We start from the raw sequence: 22,229 nt of genomic DNA, 5'->3' as shown, positions 1-22,229 counted from the left end.
GTTACTGTATAGATATAGATACTGTATAGATACTGTATAGATACTGTATAGATATAGTTACTGTATAGATACTGTATAGATACTGTATAGCTATAGATACTGTATAGATATAGTTACTGTATAGATATAGATACTGTATAGATATAGTTACTGTATAGATATAGATACTGTATAGTCAATGTATAGATACTGTATAGATATAGTTCCTGTATAGATACTGTATAGATTTAGGTACTGTATAGATATAAATACTGTATTGACACTGATACTGTATGGATACTGTATAGATATAGTTACTGTATAGATATAGATACTGTATAGATACTGTATAGATATAGTTCCTGTATACATACTGTATAGATATAGATACTGTATGGATACTGTATAGATATAGTTACTGTATAGATATAGATACTGTATAGATATAGTTACTGTATAGATATAGATACTGTATAGATATAGTTACTGTATAGATATAGATACTGTATAGATACTGTATATATATAGTTACTGTATAGATATAGATACTGTATAGCTACTGTATAGATATAGTTACTGTATAGATACTGTATAGATATAGTTACTGTATAGATATAGATACTGTATAGATACTGTATAGATATAGTTACTGTATAGATATAGATACTGTATAGATACTGTATAGATATAGTTACTGTATAGATATAGATACTGTATAGATACTGTATAGATATAGTTACTGTATAGCTACTGTATAGATACTGTATAGATATAGTTACTGTATAGATATAGATACTGTATAGATACTGTATAGATATAGTTACTGTATAGATACTGTATAGATATAGTTACTGTATAGATATAGATACTGTATAGATATAGTTACTGTATAGATATAGATACTGTATAGATACTGTATAGATATAGTCAATGTATAGATACTGTATAGATATAGTTCCTGTATACATACTGTATAGATATAGATACTGTATAGATACTGTATAGATTTAGTTACTGTATAGATATAAACACTGTATTGACACTGATACTGTATGGATACTGTATAGATATAGTTACTGTATAGATATAGATACTGTATAGATATAGTTCCTGTATACATACTGTATAGATATAGATACTGTATGGATACTGTATAGATATAGTTACTGTATAGATATAGATACTGTATAGATATAGTTACTGTATAGATATAGATACTGTATAGATACTGTATAGATATAGTTACTGTATAGATATAGATCCTGTATAGATACTGTATATATATAGATACTGTATAGATACTGTATAGTTACTGTATAGATATAGATACTGTATAGATACTGTATATATATAGTTACTGTATAGATATAGATACTGTATAGATAGAGATACTGTAAAGGTACTGTATAGATATAGATACTGTATATGTACTGTATAGATATAGATACTGTATAGACACTGTATAGATACTGTACAGATATAGTTACTGTATAGATACTGTATATATATTGTATAGATATAGTTACTGTATATAAATAGATACTGTATAGATATAGTTACTGTATAGTTACTGTATAGATATAGTTACTGTATAGATACTGTATAGATATAGTTACTGTATATATATAGATACTGTATAGATACTGTATAGATATAGTTACTGTATAGCTACTGTATAGATACTGTATAGATATAGTTACTGTATAGATATAGATACTGTATAGATACTGTATAGATACTGTATAGATATAGTTACTGTATAGATACTGTATAGATACTGTATAGCTATAGATACTGTATAGATATAGTTACTGTATAGATATAGATACTGTATAGATATTGATACTGTATAGATACTGTATAGATATAGTCAATGTATAGATACTGTATAGATATAGTTCCTGTATAGATACTGTATAGATTTAGTTACTGTATAGATATAAATACTGTATTGACACTGATACTGTATGGATACTGTATAGATATAGTTACTGTATAGATATAGATACTGTATAGATACTGTATAGATATAGTTCCTGTATACATACTGTATAGATATAGATACTGTATGGATACTGTATAGATATAGTTACTGTATAGATATAGATACTGTATAGATATAGTTACTGTATAGATATAGATACTGTATAGATACTGTATAGATATAGTTACTGTATAGATATAGATACTGTATAGATACTGTATATATATAGTTACTGTATAGATATAGTTACTGTATAGATACTGTATAGATATAGTTACTGTATAGATATAGATACTGTATAGATATAGTTACTGTATAGATATATATACTGTATAGATATATATACTGTATAGATACTGTATAGATATAGTTACTGTATAGATATAGATACTGTATAGATACTGTATAGATATAGTTACTGTATAGCTACTGTATAGATACTGTATAGATATAGTTACTGTATAGATATAGATACTGTATAGATACTGTATAGATACTGTATAGATATAGTTACTGTATAGATACTGTATAGATATAGTTACTGTATAGATATAGATACTGTATAGATATAGTTACTGTATAGATATAGATACTGTATAGATACTGTATAGATATAGTCAATGTATAGATACTGTATAGATATAGTTCCTGTATACATACTGTATAGATATAGATACTGTATAGATACTGTATAGATTTAGTTACTGTATAGATATAAATACTGTATTGACACTGATACTGTATGGATACTGTATAGATATAGTTACTGTATAGATATAGATACTGTATAGATATAGTTCCTGTATACATACTGTATAGATATAGATACTGTATGGATACTGTATAGATATAGTTACTGTATAGATATAGATACTGTATAGATATAGTTACTGTATAGATATAGATACTGTATAGATACTGTATAGATATAGTTACTGTATAGATATAGATCCTGTATAGATACTGTATATATATATAGTTACTGTATAGATATAGATACTGTATAGATACTGTATAGATATAGTTACTGTATAGATATAGATACTGTATAGATACTGTATAGATATAGTTACTGTATAGCTACTGTATAGATACTGTATAGATATAGTTACTGTATAGATATAGATACTGTATAGATACTGTATATATACTGTATAGATATAGTTACTGTATAGATACTGTATAGATATAGTTACTGTATAGATATAGATACTGTATATATATAGTTACTGTATAGATATAGATACTGTATAGCTACTGTATAGATATAGTTACTGTATAGATACTGTATAGATATAGTTACTGTATAGATATAGATACTGTATAGATACTGTATAGATATAGTTACTGTATAGATATAGATACTGTATAGATACTGTATAGATATAGTTACTGTATAGATATAGATACTGTATAGATACTGTATAGATATAGTTACTGTATAGCTACTGTATAGATACTGTATAGATATAGTTACTGTATAGATATAGATACTGTATAGATACTGTATAGATATAGTTACTGTATAGATACTGTATAGATATAGTTACTGTATAGATATAGATACTGTATAGATATAGTTACTGTATAGATATAGATACTGTATAGATACTGTATAGATATAGTCAATGTATAGATACTGTATAGATATAGTTCCTGTATACATACTGTATAGATATAGATACTGTATAGATACTGTATAGATTTAGTTACTGTATAGATATAAACACTGTATTGACACTGATACTGTATGGATACTGTATAGATATAGTTACTGTATAGATATAGATACTGTATAGATATAGTTCCTGTATACATACTGTATAGATATAGATACTGTATGGATACTGTATAGATATAGTTACTGTATAGATATAGATACTGTATAGATATAGTTACTGTATAGATATAGATACTGTATAGATACTGTATAGATATAGTTACTGTATAGATATAGATCCTGTATAGATACTGTATATATATAGATACTGTATAGATACTGTATAGTTACTGTATAGATATAGATACTGTATAGATACTGTATATATATAGTTACTGTATAGATATAGATACTGTATAGATAGAGATACTGTAAAGGTACTGTATAGATATAGATACTGTATATGTACTGTATAGATATAGATACTGTATAGACACTGTATAGATACTGTACAGATATAGTTACTGTATAGATACTGTATATATATTGTATAGATATAGTTACTGTATATAAATAGATACTGTATAGATATAGTTACTGTATAGTTACTGTATAGATATAGTTACTGTATAGATACTGTATAGATATAGTTACTGTATATATATAGATACTGTATAGATACTGTATAGATATAGTTACTGTATAGCTACTGTATAGATACTGTATAGATATAGTTACTGTATAGATATAGATACTGTATAGATACTGTATAGATACTGTATAGATATAGTTACTGTATAGATACTGTATAGATACTGTATAGCTATAGATACTGTATAGATATAGTTACTGTATAGATATAGATACTGTATAGATATAGATACTGTATAGATACTGTATAGATATAGTCAATGTATAGATACTGTATAGATATAGTTCCTGTATAGATACTGTATAGATTTAGTTACTGTATAGATATAAATACTGTATTGACACTGATACTGTATGGATACTGTATAGATATAGTTACTGTATAGATATAGATACTGTATAGATACTGTATAGATATAGTTCCTGTATACATACTGTATAGATATAGATACTGTATGGATACTGTATAGATATAGTTACTGTATAGATATAGATACTGTATAGATATAGTTACTGTATAGATATAGATACTGTATAGATACTGTATAGATATAGTTACTGTATAGATATAGATACTGTATAGATACTGTATATATATAGTTACTGTATAGATATAGTTACTGTATAGATACTGTATAGATATAGTTACTGTATAGATATAGATACTGTATAGATATAGTTACTGTATAGATATATATACTGTATAGATATATATACTGTATAGATACTGTATAGATATAGTTACTGTATAGATATAGATACTGTATAGATACTGTATAGATATAGTTACTGTATAGCTACTGTATAGATACTGTATAGATATAGTTACTGTATAGATATAGATACTGTATAGATACTGTATAGATATAGTTACTGTATAGATACTGTATAGATATAGTTACTGTATAGATATAGATACTGTATAGATATAGTTACTGTATAGATATAGATACTGTATAGATACTGTATAGATATAGTCAATGTATAGATACTGTATAGATATAGTTCCTGTATACATACTGTATAGATATAGATACTGTATAGATACTGTATAGATTTAGTTACTGTATAGATATAAATACTGTATTGACACTGATACTGTATGGATACTGTATAGATATAGTTACTGTATAGATATAGATACTGTATAGATATAGTTCCTGTATACATACTGTATAGATATAGATACTGTATGGATACTGTATAGATATAGTTACTGTATAGATATAGATACTGTATAGATATAGTTACTGTATAGATATAGATACTGTATAGATACTGTATAGATATAGTTACTGTATAGATATAGATCCTGTATAGATACTGTATATATATATAGTTACTGTATAGATATAGATACTGTATAGATACTGTATAGATATAGTTACTGTATAGATATAGATACTGTATAGATACTGTATAGATATAGTTACTGTATAGCTACTGTATAGATACTGTATAGATATAGTTACTGTATAGATATAGATACTGTATAGATACTGTATATATACTGTATAGATATAGTTACTGTATAGATACTGTATAGATACTGTATAGCTATAGATACTGTATAGATATAGTTACTGTATAGATATAGATACTGTATAGATACTGTATAGATACTGTATAGATATAGTTACTGTATAGATACTGTATAGATACTGTATAGATATAGTTACTGTATAGATATAGATACTGTATAGATACTGTATAGATATAGTTACTGTATAGATATATATACTGTATAGTTACTGTATAGATATAGATACTGTATATATACTGTATAGATATAGTTACTGTATAGATACTGTATAGATACTGTATAGCTATAGATACTGTATAGATATAGTTACTGTATAGATATAGATACTGTATAGATACTGTATAGATATAGTTACTGTATAGATACTGTATAGATATAGTTACTGTATAGATATAGATACTGTATAGATATAGTTACTGTATAGATATAGATACTGTATATATACTGTATAGATATAGTTACTGTATAGCTACTGTATAGCTACTGTATAGATACTGTATAGATATAGTTACTGTATAGATATAGATACTGTATAGATACTGTATATATACTGTATAGATACTGTATAGATACTGTATAGCTATAGATACTGTATAGATACTGTATAGATATAGTTACTGTATAGATACTGTATAGATACTGTATAGCTATAGATACTGTATAGATATAGTTACTGTATAGATATAGATACTGTATAGATATAGTTACTGTATAGATATAGATACTGTATAGATACTGTATAGATATAGTCAATGTATAGATACTGTATAGATATAGTTCCTGTATACATACTGTATAGATATAGATACTGTATAGATACTGTATAGATTTAGTTACTGTATAGATATAAATACTGTATTGACACTGATACTGTATGGATACTGTATAGATATAGTTACTGTATAGATATAGATACTGTATAGATACTGTATAGATATAGTTCCTGTATACATACTGTATAGATATAGATACTGTATGGATACTGTATAGATATAGTTACTGTATAGATATAGATACTGTATAGATATAGTTACTGTATAGATATAGATACTGTATAGATACTGTATAGATATAGTTACTGTATAGATATAGATACTGTATAGATACTGTATATATATAGTTACTGTATAGATATAGATACTGTATAGATACTGTATAGATATAGTTACTGTATAGATACTGTATAGATATAGTTACTGTATAGATATAGATACTGTATAGATACTGTATAGATATAGTTACTGTATAGCTACTGTATAGATACTGTATAGATATAGTTACTGTATAGATATAGATACTGTATATATACTGTATAGATATAGTTACTGTATAGATACTGTATAGATACTGTATAGCTATAGATACTGTATAGATATAGTTACTGTATAGATATAGATACTGAATAGATACTGTATAGATACTGTATAGATATAGTTACTGTATAGATACTGTATAGATACTGTATAGATATAGTTACTGTATAGATATAGATACTGTATAGATATAGTTACTGTATAGATATAGATACTGTATAGTCAATGTATAGATACTGTATAGATATAGTTCCTGTATAGATACTGTATAGATTTAGTTACTGTATAGATATAAATACTGTATTGACACTGATACTGTATGGATACTGTATAGATATAGTTACTGTATAGATATAGATACTGTATAGATACTGTATAGATATAGTTCCTGTATACATACTGTATAGATATAGATACTGTATGGATACTGTATAGATATAGTTACTGTATAGATATAGATACTGTATAGATATAGTTCCTGTATAGATATAGATACTGTATAGATACTGTATAGATATAGTTACTGTATAGATATAGATACTGTATAGATACTGTATATATATAGTTACTGTATAGATATAGATACTGTATAGCTACTGTATAGATATAGTTACTGTATAGATACTGTATAGATATAGTTACTGTATAGATATAGATACTGTATAGATACTGTATAGATATAGTTACTGTATAGATATAGATACTGTATAGATACTGTATAGATATAGTTACTGTATAGATATAGATACTGTATAGATACTGTATAGATATAGTTACTGTATAGCTACTGTATAGATACTGTATAGATATAGTTACTGTATAGATATAGATACTGTATAGATACTGTATAGATACTGTATAGATATAGTTACTGTATAGATACTGTATAGATATAGTTACTGTATAGATATAGATACTGTATAGATATAGTTACTGTATAGATATAGATACTGTATAGATACTGTATAGATATAGTCAATGTATAGATACTGTATAGATATAGTTCCTGTATACATACTGTATAGATATAGATACTGTATAGATACTGTATAGATTTAGTTACTGTATAGATATAAATACTGTATTGACACTGATACTGTATGGATACTGTATAGATATAGTTACTGTATAGATATAGATACTGTATAGATACTGTATAGATATAGTTCCTGTATACATACTGTATAGATATAGATACTGTATGGATACTGTATAGATATAGTTACTGTATAGATATAGATACTGTATAGATATAGTTACTGTATAGATATAGATACTGTATAGATACTGTATAGATATAGTTACTGTATAGATATAGATCCTGTATAGATACTGTATATATATAGATACTGTATAGATACTGTATAGTTACTGTATAGATATAGATACTGTATAGATACTGTATATATATATTTACTGTATAGATATAGATACTGTATAGATAGAGATACTGTAAAGGTACTGTATAGATATAGTTACTGTATAGTTACTGTATAGATATAGTTACTGTATAGATACTGTATAGATATAGTTACTGTATATATATAGATACTGTATAGATACTGTATAGATATAGTTACTGTATAGCTACTGTATAGATACTGTATAGATATAGTTACTGTATAGATATAGATACTGTATAGATACTGTATAGATACTGTATAGATATAGTTACTGTATAGATACTGTATAGCTATAGATACTGTATAGATATAGTTACTGTATAGATATAGATACTGTATAGATATAGTTACTGTATAGATATAGATACTGTATAGATACTGTATAGATATAGTCAATGTATAGATACTGTATAGATATAGTTCCTGTATAGATACTGTATAGATTTAGTTACTGTATAGATATAAATACTGTATTGACACTGATACTGTATGGATACTGTATAGATATAGTTACTGTATAGATATAGATACTGTATAGATACTGTATAGATATAGTTCCTGTATACATACTGTATAGATATAGATACTGTATGGATACTGTATAGATATAGTTACTGTATAGATATAGATACTGTATAGATATAGTTACTGTATAGATATAGATACTGTATAGATACTGTATAGATATAGTTACTGTATAGATATAGATACTGTATAGATACTGTATATATATAGTTACTGTATAGATATAGATACTGTATAGCTACTGTATAGATATAGTTACTGTATAGATACTGTATAGATATAGTTACTGTATAGATATAGATACTGTATAGATACTGTATAGATATAGTTACTGTATAGATATATATACTGTATAGATACTGTATAGATATAGTTACTGTATAGATATAGATACTGTATAGATACTGTATAGATATAGTTACTGTATAGCTACTGTATAGATACTGTATAGATATAGTTACTGTATAGATATAGATACTGTATAGATACTGTATAGATACTGTATAGATATAGTTACTGTATAGATACTGTATAGATATAGTTACTGTATAGATATAGATACTGTATAGATATAGTTACTGTATAGATATAGATACTGTATAGATATAGTCAATGTATAGATACTGTATAGATATAGTTCCTGTATACATACTGTATAGATATAGATACTGTATAGATACTGTATAGATTTAGTTACTGTATAGATATAAATACTGTATTGACACTGATACTGTATGGATACTGTATAGATATAGTTACTGTATAGATATAGATACTGTATAGATATAGTTCCTGTATACATACTGTATAGATATAGATACTGTATGGATACTGTATAGATATAGTTACTGTATAGATATAGATACTGTATAGATATAGTTACTGTATAGATATAGATACTGTATAGATACTGTATAGATATAGTTACTGTATAGATATAGATCCTGTATAGATACTGTATATATATATAGTTACTGTATAGATATAGATACTGTATAGATACTGTATAGATATAGTTACTGTATAGATATAGATACTGTATAGATACTGTATAGATATAGTTACTGTATAGCTACTGTATAGATACTGTATAGATACTGTATAGATATAGTTACTGTATAGATATAGATACTGTATAGATACTGTATATATACTGTATAGATATAGTTACTGTATAGATACTGTATAGATACTGTATAGCTATAGATACTGTATAGATATAGTTACTGTATAGATATAGATACTGTATAGATACTGTATAGATATAGTTACTGTATAGATACTGTATAGATACTGTATAGATATAGTTACTGTATAGATATAGATACTGTATAGATACTGTATAGATATAGTTACTGTATAGATATAGATACTGTATAGTTACTGTATAGATATAGATACTGTATAGATACTGTATAGATATAGTTACTGTATAGCTACTGTATAGATACTGTATAGATACTGTATAGATATAGTTACTGTATAGATATAGATACTGTATAGATACTGTATATATACTGTATAGATATAGTTACTGTATAGATACTGTATAGATACTGTATAGCTATAGATACTGTATAGATATAGTTACTGTATAGATATAGATACTGTATAGATACTGTATAGATACTGTATAGATATAGTTACTGTATAGATATAGATACTGTATAGATATAGATACTGTATAGATATAGATACTGTATAGATACTGTATAGATATAGTTACTGTATAGCTACTGTATAGCTACTGTATAGATACTGTATAGATATAGTTACTGTATAGATATAGATACTGTATAGATACTGTATATATACTGTATAGATACTGTATAGATAAGTCGCTCTGGATAAGAGCGTCTGCTAAATGACTTAAATGTAAATGTATAGCTATAGATACTGTATAGATACTGTATAGATATAGTTACTGTATAGATACTGTATAGATACTGTATAGCTATAGATACTGTATAGATATAGTTACTGTATAGATATAGATACTGTATAGATATAGTTACTGTATAGATATAGATACTGTATAGATACTGTATAGATATAGTCAATGTATAGATACTGTATAGATATAGTTCCTGTATACATACTGTATAGATATAGATACTGTATAGATACTGTATAGATTTAGTTACTGTATAGATATAAATACTGTATTGACACTGATACTGTATGGATACTGTATAGATATAGTTACTGTATAGATATAGATACTGTATAGATACTGTATAGATATAGTTCCTGTATACATACTGTATAGATATAGATACTGTATGGATACTGTATAGATATAGTTACTGTATAGATATAGATACTGTATAGATATAGTTACTGTATAGATATAGATACTGTATAGATACTGTATAGATATAGTTACTGTATAGATATAGATACTGTATAGATATAGTTACTGTATAGATATAGATACTGTATAGATACTGTATAGATATAGTTACTGTATAGATACTGTATAGATATAGTTACTGTATAGATATAGATACTGTATAGATACTGTATAGATATAGTTACTGTATAGCTACTGTATAGATACTGTATAGATATAGATACTGTATATATACTGTATAGATATAGTTACTGTATAGATACTGTATAGATACTGTATAGCTATAGATACTGTATAGATATAGTTACTGTATAGATATAGATACTGAATAGATACTGTATAGATACTGTATAGATATAGTTACTGTATAGATACTGTATAGATACTGTATAGATATAGTTACTGTATAGATATAGATACTGTATAGATACTGTATAGATATAGTTACTGTATAGATATAGATACTGTATAGATACTGTATAGATATAGTTACTGTATATATACTGTATAGATATAGTTACTGTATAGATATAGATACTGTATAGATACTGTATAGATACTGTATAGATATAGTTACTGTATAGATACTGTATAGATACTGTATAGCTATAGATACTGTATAGATATAGTTACTGTATAGATATAGATACTGTATAGATATAGTTACTGTATAGATATAGATACTGTATAGATATAGTCACTGTATAGATACTGTATAGATATAGTTCCTGTATACATACTGTATAGATATAGATACTGTATAGATACTGTATAGATTTAGTTACTGTATAGATATAAATACTGTATTGACACTGATACTGTATGGATACTGTATAGATATAGTTACTGTATAGATATAGATACTGTATAGATACTGTATAGATATAGTTCCTGTATACATACTGTATAGATATAGATACTGTATGGATACTGTATAGATATAGTTACTGTATATATATAGATACTGTATAGATATAGTTACTGTATAGATATAGATACTGTATAGATACTGTACATATTTAGTTACTGTATAGATACTGTATTGATACTGATACTGTATGGATACTGATACTGTATGGATACTGATACTGTATGGATACTGATACTGTACTGATACTGATACTGTATGGATACTGATACTGTACTGATACTGATACTGTATGGATACTGTAGTTAATATAATAAAGACATTGAACAACAGTTTATTTCTGTACCTTCTTCTTAGCAGCCCGTCCTCTGCTCTTGGCGAACTTGCTGTTGTTGTTGTCCATGGAGGCTGCTCTACGTCGAGGGGACTTCCCAGTCTTCCCTCCCTCGGGGTTTAGCATCCACCAGGAACTCTTCCCTGTCCCCTCGTTCTGCACACGGACGAACCGACTGTGGAGGGACAGGTTGTGCCGGATAGAGTTCTGGAGAGAGATGGAGAGGAGGGAGAGAGATAGAGAGGAGGGAGTGAGATGGAGAGAGATGGAGAGGAGGGAGAGAGATGGAGAGGAGGGAGAGGAGGGAGAGAGATCGAGAGGAGGGAGAGAGATGGAAAGGAGGGAGAGAGATGGAAAGGAGGGAGAGAGATGGAGAAGGGTGAGAGGAGGGAGAGAGATGGAGAGGAGGGAGAGGAGGGAGAGAGATGGAGAGAGATGAGAGGAGGGAGATAGATGGAAAGGAGGAAGAGAGATGGAGAGGAGGGAGAGAGATGGAGAAGGGTGAGAGGAGGGAGAGAGATGGAGAGGAGGGAGAGGAGGGAGAGAGATGGAGAGGAGGGAGAGAGATGGAGAGAGATGGAGAGGAGGGAGAGAGACGGAGAAGGGTGAGAGGAGGGAGAGAGATGGAAAGAGATGGAGAAGGGTGAGAGGAGGGAGATAGATGGAGAGGAGGGAGAGAGATGGAGAGGAGGGAGAGAGATGGAGAAGGGGGAGAGAGATGGAGGGAGAGAGATGGAGAGGAGGGAGAGAGATGGAGAGGAGGGAGAGAGATGGAGAAGGGGGGAGAGATGGAGAGGAGGGAGAGAGATGGAGAGGAGGGAGAGAGAGAGATGGAGAAGGGGGGAGAGATGGAGAGGAGGGAGAGAGATGGAGAAGGGGGGAGAGAGATGGAGAGGAGGGAGAGAGATGGAGAAGGGGGGAGAGAGATGGAGAGGAGGGAGAGAGATGGAGAAGGGTGAGAGCAGGGAGAGAGATGGAGAGGAGGGAGAGGAGGGAGAGAGATGGAGAAGTGTGAGAATGGTTGTGATGAGTCCAGAGCTTTCCACAAAAATAAGATTAAAAAAACACTTCCAAAAAGGGTTGGCTTCACGGTGAGCTCAGTGTTTAGATCATGGTACTATTCTATTAAACAGCTGCGGCGTTCTGACCATGTCGTCGTTGTCATAGCTTGTATTGTGATGTGTTTGCCCTTCAAAGACCACTTGTAGGCAGCAGACAGTGGGATTGACGTAACATCCCCTTGCCACTGAAATGCCATGTTAAGATGTATGACACTGTTTTCACTTCCCAAATGGCACCCTATTCCCTACATGGTACACTACTTTTGACCAGATGGGCCATAGGGTAGTAGTGCACTACAGTATATAAATAGGGATTAGAGTGCCTCTGGGGACGGTCTTTTCACTGTGTGCCCTTTCCTGTAACATCTCAGCATACAGGCTTAAATCCCCTCCAGCTGCCTGGCTCTATAAACCCTGCTGGAGCTGGAGAAAGACAAGGAGAGGATAAGGTCACTACTACATCTACTACCAGGTAGAGGAAAAGGTCACTACTACATCTACTACCAGGTAGAGGATAAGGTCACTACTACATCTACTACCAGGTAGAGGATAAGGTCACTCCTACACCATCTAATACCAGGTAGAGGATAAGGTCACGACTACACCATCTAATACCAGGTAGAGGATAAGGTCACTACTACATCTACTACCAGGTAGAGGATAAGGTCACTACTACACCATCTACTACCAGGTAGAGGATAAGGTCACGACTACACCATCTAATACCAGGTAGAGGATAAGGTCACTACTACATCTACTACCAGGTAGAGGATAAGGTCACTACACCATCTACTACCAGGTAGAGGAAAAGGTCACTACTACACCATCTACTACCAGGTAGAGGATAAGGTCACGACTACACCATCTAATACCAGGTAGAGGATAAGGTCACTACTACATCTACTACCAGGTAGAGGATAAGGTCACTACACCATCTACTACCAGGTAGAGGATAAGGTCACTACTACACCATCTACTACCAGGTAGAGGATAAGGTCACGACTACACCATCTAATACCAGGTAGAGGATAAGGTCACTACTACATCTACTACCAGGGAGAGGATAAGGTCACTACACCATCTACTACCAGGTAGAGGAAAAGGTCACTACTACATCTACTACCAGGTAGAGGAAAAGGTCACTACTACATCTACTACCAGGTAGAGGATAAGGTCACTACTACATCTACTACCAGGTAGAGGAAAAGGTCACTACTACATCTACTACCAGGTAGAGGATAAGGTCACTACTACATCTACTACCAGGTAGAGGATAAGGTCACTCCTACACCATCTAATACCAGGTAGAGGATAAGGTCACGACTACACCATCTAATACCAGGTAGAGGATAAGGTCACTACTACATCTACTACCAGGTAGAGGATAAGGTCACTACTACACCATCTACTACCAGGTAGAGGATAAGGTCACGACTACACCATCTAATACCAGGTAGAGGATAAGGTCACTACTACATCTACTACCAGGTAGAGGATAAGGTCACTACTACATCTACTACCAGGTAGAGGAAAAGGTCACTACTACATCTACTACCAGGTAGAGGAAAAGGTCACTACTACATCTACTACCAGGTAGAGGATAAGGTCACTACTACACCATCTACTACCAGGTAGAGGATAAGGTCACTCCTACATCTACTACCAGGTAGAGGATAAGGTCACTACTACACCATCTACTACCAGGTAGAGGAAAAGGTCACTACTACATCTACTACCAGGTAGAGGATAAGGTCACTCCTACATCTACTACCAGGGAGAGGATAAGGTCACTACTACATCTACTACCAGGTAGAGGATAAGGTCACTACTACACCATCTACTACCAGGTAGAGGATAAGGTCACTACTACACCATCTAATACCAGGTAGAGGATAAGGTCACTCCTACATCTAATACCAGGTAGAGGATAAGGTCACTACTACATCTACTACCAGGTAGAGGATAAGGTCACTACTACATCTAATACCAGGTAGAGGATAAGGTCACTACTACATCTACTACCAGGTAGAGGATAAGGTCACTACTACATCTACTACCAGGTAGAGGATAAGGTCACTCCTACATCTACTACCAGGTAGAGGATAAGGTCACTACTACATCTATTACCAGGTAGAGGATAAGGTCACTACTACATCTACTACCAGGTAGAGGATAAGGTCACTCCTACACCATCTAATACCAGGTAGAGGATAAGGTCACGACTACACCATCTAATACCAGGTAGAGGATAAGGTCACTACTACATCTAATACCAGGTAGAGGATAAGGTCACTACTACATCTACTACCAGGTAGAGGATAAGGTCACTCCTACATCTACTACCAGGTAGAGGATAAGGTCACTACTACATCTACTACCAGGTAGAGGATAAGGTCACGACTACACCATCTAATACCAGGTAGAGGATAAGGTCACTACTACATCTAATACCAGGTAGAGGATAAGGTCACTACTACATCTACTACCAGGTAGAGGATAAGGTCACTCCTACATCTACTACCAGGTAGAGGATAAGGTCACTACACCATCTAATACCAGGTAGAGGATAAGGTCACTCCTACACCATCTAATACCAGGTAGAGGATAAGGTCACTACTACACCATCTACTACCAGGTAGAGGATAAGGTCACTACTACATCTACTACCAGGTAGAGGATAAGGTCACTACTACATCTACTACCAGGTAGAGGATAAGGTCACTCCTACATCTACTACCAGGTAGAGCATAAGGTCACTACTAAATCTACTACCAGGTAGAGGATAAGGTCACGACTACACCATCTACTACCAGGTAGAGGATAAGGTCACTACTACATCTACTACCAGGGAGAGGATAAGGTCACTACTACATCTACTACCAGGTAGAGGATAAGGTCACTACTACATCTACTACCAGGTAGAGGATAAGGTCACTACTACATCTACTACCAGGTAGAGGATAAGGTCACGACTACACCATCTAATACCAGGTAGAGGATAAGGTCACTACTACATCTACTACCAGGGAGAGGATAAGGTCACTACTACATCTACTACCAGGGAGAGGATAAGGTCACTACACCATCTACTACCAGGTAGAGGATAAGGTCACTACTACATCTACTACCAGGGAGAGGATAAGGTCACTACACCATCTACTACCAGGTAGAGGATAAGGTCACTACTACATCTACTACCAGGGAGAGGATAAGGTCACTACTACATCTAATACCAGGTAGAGGATAAGGTCACTACTACATCTACTACCAGGTAGAGGATAAGGTCACTCCTACACCATCTACTACCAGGTAGAGGATAAGGTCACTACTACATCTACTACCAGGTAGAGGATAAGGTCACTCCTACACCATCTAATACCAGGTAGAGGATAAGGTCACTACTACATCTAATACCAGGTAGAGGATAAGGTCACTACTACATCTACTACCAGGTAGAGGATAAGGTCACTCCTACACCATCTACTACCAGGTAGAGGATAAGGTCACTCCTACACCATCTAATACCAGGTAGAGGATAAGGTCACTACTACATCTAATACCAGGTAGAGGATAAGGTCACTACTACATCTAATACCAGGTAGAGGATAAGGTCACTCCTACATCTACTACCAGGTAGAGGATAAGGTCACTCCTACATCTAATACCAGGTAGAGGATAAGGTCACTCCTACACCATCTAATACCAGGTAGAGGATAAGGTCGCTCTGCACTGAGCCATCTCTACAGACCATAATATTACAGCAGTACAGCTCTGTACTGAGCCATCTCTACAGACCATAATATTACAGCAGTACAGCTCTGTACTGAGCCATCTCTACAGACCATAATATTACAGCAGTACAGCTCTGTACTGAGCCATCTCTACAGACCATAATATTACAGCAGTACAGCTCTGTACTGAGCCATCTCTACAGACCATAATATTACAACATTATAGTACAGCTCTGTACGAAGCTATGTCTCTACACCTCTCCTCTCTCATCAACAAAGGAGCATGATGTCTTTGATTTATGTCCTTCATAATTATAGTTGCTCTGGTTGGCGCGACTTGGTTATAGTATGCAAGTCAGAATGGCGCCGGAGAGGATGGCTACCGTTTTATGGGCTCTAAAACTAACTGTGCAATTTTGTTTGTTTTTTCGCATTGTTTGTAACTTATTTTGTACATAATGACCGAAAAGAGTGTCTGGACATCAGAACAGCGACTACTTACCTTGAGTTCGATGAATACTTTTTCTTTAATGAGTCGGCCGAGAGGGATTTACTCCAGACACCCGAACAGGCCCTTATCCCCGTCATTCACAGGAGAAAGAGACAGAGGTTTCGCGGAAGGAGATCGGGGTGCCTTGTGAGGATCCGGCGACGAGCGGCTAATCTGCCTCTGCCATCTGTACTATTGGCCAACGTACAATCGCTGGATAATAAATGGGACGAACTGAAAGCACATATATCCTACCAACGGGACATTAAAAACTGTAATATCTTATGTTTCACTGAGTCGTAGCTGAACGACGACATGAATAACATACAGCTGGCGGGTTATACACTGTGTCGGCAGGATAGAACAGCAGCCTCTGGTAAGACAAGGGGTGACGGTCTATGTATATTTGTAAACAACAGCTGGTGCACAAAAATCTAAGGAAGTCTCAAGGTTTTGCTCGCCTGAGGTAGAGTATCTCATGATAACCTGTAGTAGACCACACTATCTACCTAGAGAGTTTTCGTCTATATTCTTCGAAAATTAAATCCGTTTTACCTCATTTCTACCAGCATGTTAAATGTGAAACCAGAGTAAAACACTCTAGACCACCTTTACTCCACACACAGAGACACGTACAAAGCTCTCCCTCGCCCTCCATTTGGCAAATCGGACCATAATTCTATCCTCCTGATTCCTGCTTACAAGCTAAAATTTAAACAGGAAGCACCAGTGACTTTGTCAATAAGAAAGTGGTCAGATGAAGCAGATGCTAAGCTACAGGACTGTTTTGCTAGCACAGACTGGAATATGTTCCGGGATTCTTCCGATGGCATTGAGGAGTACACCACATCAGTCACTGACTTCATCAATAAGTGCATCGATGACGTCATCCCCACAGTGACTGTACGCACATACCCCAACCAGAAGCCATGGATTACAGGCAACATCCGCACTGAGCTAAAGGGTAGAGCTGCCGCTTTCAAGGAGTGGGACTTTAACCCGGAAGCTTATAAGAAATCCCACTATGCCCTCTGACGAACCATCAAACAGGCAAAGCATTAATACATGACTAAGTTCAAATCGTACTACACCGGCTCCGATGCTCGTCGGATGTGGCAAGACTTGCAAACTATTACAGACTACAAAGGGAAGCACAACCGAGAGCTGCCCAGTGACACGAGCCTACCAGACGAGCTAAATTACTTCTATGCTCGCTTCGAGGCAAGTAACACTGAAACATGCATGAGAGCACCAGCTGTTCCGGACAACTGTGTGATCACGCTCTCCGCAGATGATGAGAGTAAGGCCTTTAAAAGGGTCAATATTCACAAGGCCGCAGGGACAGACGAATTACCAGGACGTGTACTCCGAGCATGCGCTGACCAACTGGCAAGTGTCTTCACTGACATTTTCAACATGTCCCTGATTGAGTCTGTAATACCAACATGTTTCATGCAGACCACCATTGTCCCAGTACCCAAAAATAGTAAGGTAACCTGCCTAAATGACTACCGACCCGTAGCACTCACATCTGTAGCCATGAAGTGCATTGAAAGGCTGGTCAACATCAACACCATTATCCCAGAAACCCTAGGCCCAGTCCAATTTGCATACCGCGCCAACAGATCCATAGATGATGCAATCTCTATTGCACTCCACACTGCCCTTTCCCACCTGGACAAAAGGAACACCTATGTGAGAATGCTATTCATTGACAACAGCTCAGTGTTCAACACCATAGTGCCCTCAAATCTCATCACTAAGCTAAGGACCCTGGGACTAAACACCTCCCTCTGCAACTGGATCCTGGACTTCCTAACGAGCCGTCCCCAGGTGGGCCATGCAGTCATGGGCCGTCACTCATGACTGCACAGCCAGGCACGACTCCATCACCATCATTAAGTTTGCCGATGACACAACAGTGGTAGGCCTGATCACCGAGACCTGGCCATGTGGTGCCAGGACATAACCTCTCCCTCAACGTGATCAAGACAAAGGAGATGATTGTGGACTACAGGAAAATGAGGACCGAGCACGCCCCCATTCTCATCGACGGGGCTGTAGTGGAGCAGGTTGAGAGCTTCAAGTTCCTTGATGTCCACATCACCAACAAACTAACATGGTCCAAGCACACCAAGACAGTCGTGAAGAGGGCACAACAAAAACCTATTCCACCTCAGAAGACCGCAAGGCACTATAGAGGGTAGTACGTACAGCCCAGTACATCATCGGGGCCAGCTTCTTGCCATCCAGGACCTCTATACCAGGCGGTGTAAGAGGAAGGCCCCAAAGATTGTCAAAGAATCCAGCCACCCTAGTCATAGACTGTTCTCTCTGCTACCGCATGGCAAGCGGTACCGGAGCAACAAGTCTAGGTCCAAAAGGCTCCTTAACAGCTTCTACCCCCCAAGAGATAAGACTGCTGAACTAATCAAATGGCCACCCGGACTATTTGTTTATTATCTATGCATAAGTCACTTTACCCCTACCTACATGCACAAATTACCTTGAGTAACCTGTACCCCTGCACATTGACCCCTGTATATAGCCTCATTATTGTAATTGTATTGTGATACTTAAAATCTTTTTAACTTCAGTTTGTTTTGTAAATATTTTCTTAACTCTATTATCAAAAAAACTGCATTGTTGGATAAGGGCTTGTAAGTAAGCATTTCACGGTGAAGTCTACACCTGTTGTATTCGGCGCACGTGACAAATTACATTTTATTTTATTTGATTGAACTGTTTTTGCCTTGTAGTAATGTGGTGCTTATCTGTATATCCTTAAACATTGATTTTAACAATACACTAATTGAAAAACAAATATATATCATAACATATTTTTTGGTCAGCGGGTACTCAACATAACAACACATGGGTGGAGTAGACATTGTTGTGCTCATGTGCATTTCCTTTCTAGTTGAGCTCCAGACCAATGCTTCTTCTCACTTAAAACAGTACAACAGGTCACCACCCATTCTAATGACCCCACATTCCACCTGTATACAGTACCATTCTAATGCCCCACATTCCACCTGTATACAGTACCATTCTAATGCCCCACATTCCACCTGTATACAGTACCATTCTAATGCCCCACATTCCACCTGTATACAGTACCATTCTAATGCCCCACATTCCACCTGTATACAGTACAGTACCATTCTAATGCCCCACATTCCACCTGTATACAGTACCATTCTAATGCCCCACATTCCACCTGTATACAGTACCATTCTAATGCCCCACATTCCACCTGTATACAGTACCATTCTAATGCCCCACATTCCACCTGTATACAGTACCATTCTAATGCCCCACATTCCACCTGTATACAGTACCATTCTAATGCCCCACATTCCACCTGTATACAGTACCATTCTAATGCCCCACATTCCACCTGTATACAGTACCATTCTAATGCCCCACATTCCACCTGTATACAGTACCATTCTAATGCCCCATATTCCACCTGTAAACAGTACAGTACCATTCTAATGCACCACATTCCAGCTGTATACAGTACCATTCTAATACCCCACATTCCACCTGTATACAGTACCATTCTAATGCCCCACATTACACCTGTATACAGTACCATTCTAATGCCCCACATTCCACCTGTATACAATACCATTCTAATGCCCCACATTCCACCTGTATACAGTACCATTCTAATGCCCCACATTCCACCTGTATACAGTACAGTACCATTCTAATGCCCCACATTCCACCTGTATACAGTACCATTCTAATGCCCCACATTCCACCTGTATACAGTACCATTCTAATGCCCCACATTCCACCTGTATACAGTACCATTATAATGCCCCACATTCCACCTGTATACAGTACCATTCTAATGCCCCATATTCCACCTGTATACAGTACCATTCTAATGTCCCACATTCCACCTGTATACAGTACAGTACCATTCTAATGCCCCACATTCCACCTGTATACAGTACCATTCTAATGCCCCACATTCCACCTGTATACAGTACAGTACCATTCTAATGCCCCACATTCCACCTGTATACAGTACCATTCTAATGCCCCACATTCCACCTGTATACAGAACCATTCTAATGCCCCACATTCCACCTGTATACAGTACCATTCTAATGCCCCATATTCCACCTGTATACAGTACCATTCTAATGTCCAACATTCCACCTGTATAGAGTACCATTCTAATGCCCCACATTTCACCTGTATACAGTACCATTCTAATGCCCCACATTCCACATGTATACAGTACCATTCTAATGCCCCACATTCCACCTGTATACAGTACCATTCTAATGCCCCACATTCCACCTGTATACAGTACC

The 22,229-nt window shown here is 34.2% G+C and overlaps 1 protein-coding gene across 1 annotated transcript in view; it reads right to left on the bottom strand.

Moving 5' to 3' along the window:
* Positions 1-22,229, bottom strand: part of foxo1a (forkhead box O1 a) — a 204,918-nt gene that overhangs the window by 23,094 nt on the left and 159,595 nt on the right. The window contains exon 2 of the mRNA XM_071358118.1: positions 12,626-12,820. Coding sequence (XP_071214219.1) covers positions 12,626-12,820 — 195 coding nt within the window. The remainder of the gene's footprint in view (positions 1-12,625; positions 12,821-22,229) is intronic.

This window comes from Salvelinus alpinus, chromosome 21 (genome assembly GCF_045679555.1).
Source record: "Salvelinus alpinus chromosome 21, SLU_Salpinus.1, whole genome shotgun sequence".
In the NCBI taxonomy this organism is placed as follows: Eukaryota; Metazoa; Chordata; class Actinopteri; order Salmoniformes; family Salmonidae; genus Salvelinus; species Salvelinus alpinus.
The sequence above is the reverse complement of the archived record's forward strand: the minus strand, read 5'-3'. Positions and strand labels throughout refer to the sequence as shown.